This window comes from Sinocyclocheilus anshuiensis, unplaced genomic scaffold (genome assembly GCF_001515605.1).
Source record: "Sinocyclocheilus anshuiensis isolate Anshui unplaced genomic scaffold, SAMN03320099.WGS_v1.1 scaffold173, whole genome shotgun sequence".
NCBI classification, from domain to species: domain Eukaryota; kingdom Metazoa; phylum Chordata; class Actinopteri; order Cypriniformes; family Cyprinidae; genus Sinocyclocheilus; species Sinocyclocheilus anshuiensis.
Window position 1 is genome coordinate 1348532 of NW_015536480.1, and position 8273 is coordinate 1356804.

The following is an 8273-nucleotide window of genomic DNA, read 5'->3' on the forward strand; positions in this document are numbered from 1 at the left end:
GGCGATAGATTTTTATACTGTACAAACTGTATTTTCTATCACCCTACACCAACCCTACCCCTAAACCTACCCCTCACAGAAAACTTTCTGCATTTTTAGATTTTCAAAAAAACACCATTTAGTATGGTTATTAAGCCTTTTGAATTACACACACACTCACACACACACACACACACACACACTCGCACACGCACACTCAGACACACGCACACTCACACACACACACTCGCACATGCACACTCAGACACACGCACACTCACACACACGCACACACACACACACACACACACACACACACACACACACACTCCAGAAAATCACATGAACCTGTTTGATTAGTAGCTGCTGGTGTGTTTGCTGACAGTCTATCTGCATGTGCTGGAGTGTGCGTGTGAGTGAGTGTGTGTGTGTGTGTGTGTGTGTGTTTGTGAAAGAGAGTGTGTGTGCGTGTGTGAGTGTGTGTGTGTGAGTGTGAGTGAGTGTGTGTGTGTGAGAGTGTGTGTGCGTGTGAGTGTGTGTGTGTGAGTGTGAGTGTGAGTGTGTGTGTGTGTGTGTGTGAGTGTGTGTGTACATGTGTTGATATAGATGTGAAATAGAATATAGAATAAGAAATAATATAGATATTTGTATCTACAGATCATCAGATCGAGTTTCTCGAATGCTGCAGGATCTTTTCATTAACTTCACTTTATTTTTTCTTTTCAGTGCTGTAAGTCTAAAGAAAGACATCATCCTTTTAGAGCTTTTGGGGGTCACAGTAGAAATAAAATAAAATTCTATTATCTCACAGAAACATTCGTATCATAAACAAGCAAGAGAAGACGATTTGATGGTCTGAGCGATGCAGAAGGTTTTCATATACAGTATATATATTTCATATATTTGAGTTTAATGAAGTCATAGAGGAGCCTGAAGAGTTTCTCAGAGAAATGAAGCAGATGATAAAACAGAGCAGAACAAGAGAATGAGGGCAATTGAAAGGCGTTTGAGGTTTCCTCTTCCTGTAAAGAAACTCAGAGACACACAGAGAGACAGAGACGCTGCATGTGAGACCGTTTCACATTCACTTCAGGACATTAAATCATCAGAAACCATGATTCTCATCAGCTTCATGTGTCTGCTGCTCGCCGCGGCTGTGAATCCAGCTCAGAGTCAAGGTGAGATCAGTTCACCCTTCATCTGCATTTATTATCTGAGCTGATGAGAACGAACGCTTCACGTGATGTTTCACGGTTCTTATGTTGTTTGCTCATTTAATCTTTTTTGTCAAAGAAATACACGAGATCAAATCAGATGGTGTCGTTATCCTTTGCTCTGGAGGTGTCGCTGGTACAGTAAAGTGGGTTAAGGACAAAAACGATATTGCAGGCCAAACCAATGCAACCCTTGAAGTTAAAGCTGAACAGGGAAGAGTTGAAGGATTCTACAGCTGTACATATGGCGATATAACGCATGTGTTCTACCTCAGAGTAAAAGGTGAGGAGCCTTCGTCCTGAAACACACGTCTCTTCATCACACAGACACGGTTTTTCACCCAGAATCAGAATGTGCATTATAATAATACTAATACTAATCCTCTCACTCTTTCTCTCCGGCAGTGTGTGAGAACTGCTATGAGCTGAGCAGGTTGAAGGCCACGGCCCTCATATTTGGTAATTTACTGATCACAGGACTAGTTATTCTCATCGTCTTCATCTTTGCTAACAAGAACTCTGGCGGCACACACAAGAGAGGTACAGTAAATATACCACATCACCTGTGATCTCACTCCAAAACCCAATCAGTCTACGGGACACTTCACACGTTTACAAACCAGTTCAACACTAAACTCAACCAGACACATTCCTACAGTAATACCAGAGTGCAATACATTACACATCTAAAGAACGAAATACTCCTAAAACTACTGGATGCAGCGGAACACCTACACAGCGTTAGTCTTTCAACTTCATTCTCATTTCTACAAAACTGAGGAATAATGCTGTGCTGTAATGAAAACGAGAAACACTCCTGCTTTATAAAGACATTTACAGAAGCACACAGTGTGAGATTTGAGCTGTTTTTAGCTCATTGTTTTGTTGCTAGTGTGATGAAGAATGACTTGATCTGAGTCTGTATTTTGGCATTTTGGAAAAAAAGATTTTTAGAATACAAAGATTATGGGAGCGTCTTTTATAAGAAAATACTGTTTCAGTCTTTCCACTTCAAAATGTCAAGTTTAATGTGTTGCTAGTCGTTTTTTGTAACTGTTTGAAGGTCAGTCCTACAGTAAATGTGTTTCAGAACTCTGATTGTAAAAACAAATGTTATTGTTTTATTTCTTTTAATTCACAGCATCAAATTTGCGATCAGAAAACCCTCCTCAGCCTCCAAACCCGGACTATGCGGTATGTATGGGAACCTTCTTACATGCTATTAATGATTAGTTGTGCCATTAGTCATTAGTTGTGATTGGTCAGTATCTCAGCGTTCCAGTGTTGCTATAGTAACCTAGATAACTAGATCTGCTAGTGACGACATCAGTGTGATCGAGTGAAGGATGTTTTGGAGCTGCTGGGCTTCCGTGAATAGAGTTGCTCTACTCTACACTGCTTCAGGTGATTCACTCTAAACTTTCTGACCGATTTGATGGTGTTTGTGTTGTTTTCCAGCCTCTGGATCCAAAGACGCGCAACAATGCAGTGTACTCGGGAATCAGATAGATGCTGTTCAGACAGCTGCACAGTAAATCAAACTCTGGTGATTCATAGCGTCTCGTACTCGTTTGTTCCACAGTAAAGCTTTATATATCATTGATGTTGATGTGGAAAGTTGTGCTCAGAAACATCGGAAACTCGTGATGTCAAATACTGTGCTTTCTGTTCGGAGACCGTGTGCTTTCATGCTTTTATGCTCGTAATCTTGTTATTCTCACAGTTCATACGAACTTTTCATGTTCTGATGTGCAAGCGTCTCATTTTTTAATCTTAGACTTTTATCTCGTACAGAATGATTTAACTCAACAGCTGAATGAACCAGGTTGAGGTTTTAATGATGCAGCTGCTGCACTGAGAAAATAAAAATGACAAATAAAGATGATTTTGTGTAAGTTGTGGAGTATTGATTGGAGCTTTATAGTTTATACAATTATTGGTAACACTTTAGAATAATGCTCCGGCTCAAGCTTTACCTTTTTAACTTGTTTTTCACTTTAAAATAATGATAAGTTAATAAATAATTGAATACGTTTTTAGACGTTACTGTTGTGATTAGTAATTAATTGGTTATTCTTTATTAATTGGTCATAGTTCGCAAGCAGTTCTCAATGAGGATATTTTTGTTTAGTAATTATTATGAATAGATAATAATGAACTACCTTTGTCCTAAATCTGCTATTACTTACTGCTTAGTTAATCTTGCTTTCATAGTAGTTAGTAGTATTTAGTTCAGTGTTAATGTAGTACTACCTATTACTTCCTGCATAGCCTAGTTACTCGTTAACAACGGACCATTATTCTAAAGTGTTAATTAATACATTCACACACTGCATACAGGCAGAACGTGTGTGTGTGTGTGTGTGTGTGTGTGTGTGTGTGAGTGAGAGAGAGAGAGTGTGTGTGTGTGTGTGAGTGAGAGAGAGAGTGTGTGTGTGTGTGTGTGTGTGTGTGTGTATACAGTATGTGTGTGTGTGTGTGTGTGTGTGTGTGTGTGTATACAGTATGTGTGTGTGTGTGTGTGTGTGTGTGTGTGTGTATACAGTATGTGTGTGTGTGTGTGTGTGTGTGTGTGTGTGTGAGTGAGAGAGAGAGAGTGTGTGTGTGTGTGTGAGTGAGAGAGAGAGTGTGTGTGTGTGTGTGTGTGTGTGTGTGTATACAGTATGTGTGTGTATCTGTGAGGTTGATGTGAGCACTGATAATCATGCTGTAGGTGGTTTGCTGCTTTTCTCAGCTCTAAACGGAAACCAGAGAAATAAATACCAGAAACGAGTCGGTAACTAATAATAAAGAGACAAAGACATGAACGGCTGATTAAAACTGAGCTCTGATGACGGCATGAAGATGAACATGCACGCACACACACACACACACACTATACTGAATATATTCTTAGTCCCATGTGTTGAGTTACAGATGATTTGTTATTGCTGGTGTTATTGATCGTTCAGCCAAAAACTAACCATTCTGTCATAATTTACTCGCCTCATGTTGTTCAAACACTGATCTGACCTTCTTTCTTCTGTGGAAACGCAAAAGAAGATATTTTGAAGAATGTTGGGAATCAAATAAGTCTATAAAGGAAGTAATGAAGCCGAAGACCTTTCTGTGTGTGTTATCCTCGGCAGTTCTGAAACCATGGCGAGTCTTGTTCAGTTGGTTTAAATTTGATCTAATAAAGCAAACAAACAAAAACAAACATTTTGGTCAAAAAATGTGTTTGTTCAGAAAAGACATTTCGGAAAAGTCAGTTTTGATGTATTTTAGAAAAGAATGTATTTTGTGGCAAAGCGATGATCCAGCGTTTATCCACACAGAAGCTGTTCGACGAGTTTTAATAAAACTGACCCAAGTGTTGAGAACCAGAGATTGTGGAAAACTCAAATAAAATCCCTCTGTTGTGTGATGAGTAATGAGTCGACAGCACTGCTGACAGTAAAGACAGACTTTATTTATCTGAAGCATCACCACAAGCGACGGAGGCCTACACTTACAGGAACATGAACTCAAAGAAAGAAACTGCGAGGTTTTCTGATGAAGCCGGTGTCTTCAGGCTTAGACGGACTGCTTGTGCTTGTGTTTGCGGGCCTGTAGAGTGCTGTACTCCTCTGCACGCGTGTTCAGCGGCTACACAACATACAAACACGTTACAGTCATGCAATCACAGATGAAAATCACACAGATGATAGAGCATACACAGTGTAATTACCAACATTAATTATCTGCACTCAATCAGAAATGATGACCTTAATATGATCATCGCCTTGCGAGAGTCGCTCTTATAGTATAGTACTGGGTATTATGTATGTATTTACATATCTATATGGTTTTTAAGTATACGTGTGTGTGTGTGTGTGTATCTATTTATATATATATATATATGTGCGTGTGTGCGTGAATTATTTTTTACGAAATGTAAAATATTTGATTTTTGTTTCTATTAATATTAATATTATAAAGTAATTTTTTCTACCCACTATTATTTTCAGACTTTTAAAACTGAATAGATAAATAATAGTTTGGCTGTCAATAGAATAAAATAATGATTTGAGACCATTCTTTAGAAATCAGAATGAAACCCTAATAATGTCTTTTATTATTATTATTTTTATTATATTTACATTTTTTACACTATATTTTTCTAAACATTACATAACATCAGATCCCGGTTTGAAAACCCCTGACAAACACTATTTTAAACTAGTACAGAATCACGTATATAGTGCGTTATATGTAGCTGAACATGATCTGCTGTTGTTATTGATTGAACAGTATCTCAGTAAGAAGTCATGTGGATCAGTGTTCCTCACGCTGGAGTAGAGACGCACCTGATAAGTGTCTCCTCCTGATCGGCTGTGATTTTCTATCAGATTCACTCTGTCAGAGGCTGAGGAGAGAAACACAGACAGATGAACCACTGATTCCTGATTCACGGCTGATTCTGACATGATCATGAACGTCACGCACCTTTACTTCCCTGATAACCGCTTCTGGTTTTGGGTTGAGCGCAGATGCTGTAGATGACCCATCCGATCATAATGGTCACTTCGACATCACTCACGAGAACAGTGACCACAGCCCTCATGTCCAGCTGGATCAGATTCTCAGCATCTGCAGGGACACACACACACACACACACACACACACACACACACAGCACTGAAGCATTATAAGTATTCATAATGTACATTATAATGAATTATATCTTTTCCTAAATAACTGTAACCAGAGTTAAAATGCATTATAATTTCTTGTTACATCTAACATAATATAAAATCATGTTTCAGTGCATATTATGTAAAAGTGAATAGAAAAGTATTGTAATATATTATAACTGTGGCATCATAAGGTGCATTACAAGACATAATTAATTTAAACCTTACTTTTATACCTAATATTAAGTATTTTACACATAATATTTTATAATGTATTACATGTAAAGCTGAACCGAGTTATACCAGCAGTGTTTTATTATCTGCAGAAGATAAAGCAGTAATTTAGAAGCGAATGAGAGTCAGAATCTGCTGCGACTCAATCTGATTTCTACTCGAGTGCTGATAATTCATCTGTCTGTATTTCACATTAAATCAGACGCATCCGGCTCATGTGTTATAAGCTTTACTCACTCAGGACTTTTAGTAGGACTGTGGGTCATTAGAACACTCATCCGATGTACATGTGTGGAGTCCAGACGATACATAACTTATCCGTATTGTAGTTTGATTATCAGCAAATGTACCACGCTCACATTTCAGATCTATGTTTCCTTCGCCAACACTGATCTCTGGCTTCTTCGGAGCTTCTGCAAAGTTAACATTAGATCAGATCATAAAACATATTTCATTAAGATCAAAACACTAATGGGTCAAAGACAAAAAAGGGTTTAAGCATAAAAACAATAAGTGTAATACTGCTTTAAATTGTTGTTGTTTCCCCCCCCAACATTTTTTTTTAATTTTCTGTTTCATTTAATTGCAATTTTGTTTTGTTTTTCTGAGCAAAAAATAAATATCCCACATTTTTCCCTGATTTACAGAAGAGAGCCACTAAAATGCCATTCAGTGTAACAATCTTATCAGGCATATTTACAACAAAAATCTATTTATGACTAATTACTTTCACCCCAAATACTAATCAGTTGTAATTTCAAATTTTTTCAATGTGCCACTATCCTAGCTTTGCCCCATTTGTCAGGAAGAATGTTTTACTCATTTAAAACACAATCAAATTTAATATGCTCTCTTATTCTTTTATATATTTTAACATGTACTCGTCAGAATAAGCATGTTGTTTGAATTTTTACATAAATATTGTGTTAAACTGAATGACAATGTAACATTATTTCAACCAAATTGTAACATTTTATCCTCCAAAAACTTATTTGGAACCTTCAAAGTAGACACTTTACTTACATTTAATGTGCTTTCTATGAACATATAATCACTTTTGTACATTTCTTTTGATGCGGACATCTTAACGTCTTTGAGCCACATATGATTCTGGAAAAGCAAATATAGTCAAACAGCTGAAGAAGATTGTTACCGTCTGATCTCACAGCCGTCAGCAGACAGAACAACACCAACACACGGCTGTCCATCTCACTTTCTCCTCTCAATCAGATATTATTATTATTATGAATCCTTCGCTTTTCTCTCTTCTCTTGCCTGTAAATAAAGAGGTGAATCTGCTCTAGAGTCTGAATACACTGCACCGTAAAGAATGAACAAAACATTTAAAGCATTTATTAATTTTGGTTAACGTTCATTTCTACATCTGCTAATACAAGTAAGATTTGAAGCTGTATAAATTAATGTATTATGAATGAGCTTGAATTAACAATGAACAACAATATCTTCTTAAACTCATTTTTATAAATGAACAAGGAATTAAACCTTTTAGTAAAGTGTTAACAAAAAAATTAAACAAGATTTAGTCATATTAAATTATAATTAAAACAATCAAATGATTTCTGTCGAATTAGGATGAAGTAGTAAGTGAAAGATGAAGTGTTGCTACAGACCTGAGAGACTGTGATTCACTGACGAGAGAAGGACTGATGAACCGGAAGTCAGAAACCGGCACGACGCGATCCGGAGCTCAACTTACTTATGATCATCTCTAATAAATAATGATGAATCCATATGAAGAAATGACACTCAGAGAGTCAAACTCAGACTAATATTAACTAGACAAAAGCTCAACATTAAAAAAAAATCAACAATAAAAATATGAAAACAGGCCAGAGCCGCTCATCAGAGCTGTAAACGATCGTTCAAGAGCCTCTGTGTGTGTTTTATAATTATTTGCACTTACATACAGCCTGAGATCAATGAGAGCAGAAACTGCAGATGAAAGATCTACATTTGACTTCCGGCACAGAAACAGAAGACCACAAACACCTGCGAGAATAAGAATCCTTCAAAGCACACAGAAACTCTGACACACACACACACACACACACACACACACACAATCACACTCACACACACACACACACACACACAATCACACACACACTCACACACACACACACACACACACACACACACACACACTCTCACACACACTCACACACACACA

At 37.4% G+C, this 8273-nt stretch overlaps 1 protein-coding gene across 1 annotated transcript; it reads left to right on the forward strand.

Moving 5' to 3' along the window:
- The first annotated feature begins 574 nt into the window (after nucleotides 1–574).
- On the forward strand, nucleotides 575–3070 carry LOC107678881 (T-cell surface glycoprotein CD3 epsilon chain-like). Its single transcript, XM_016474319.1, has 5 exons — nucleotides 575–1157; nucleotides 1273–1476; nucleotides 1599–1733; nucleotides 2335–2387; nucleotides 2652–3070. Exons 1-5 carry the CDS (start codon nucleotides 965–967, stop codon nucleotides 2700–2702), a joined length of 636 nt encoding a protein of 211 aa, XP_016329805.1. The 5' UTR covers nucleotides 575–964; the 3' UTR covers nucleotides 2703–3070.
- Nucleotides 3071–8273: the final 5203 nt, after the last annotated feature.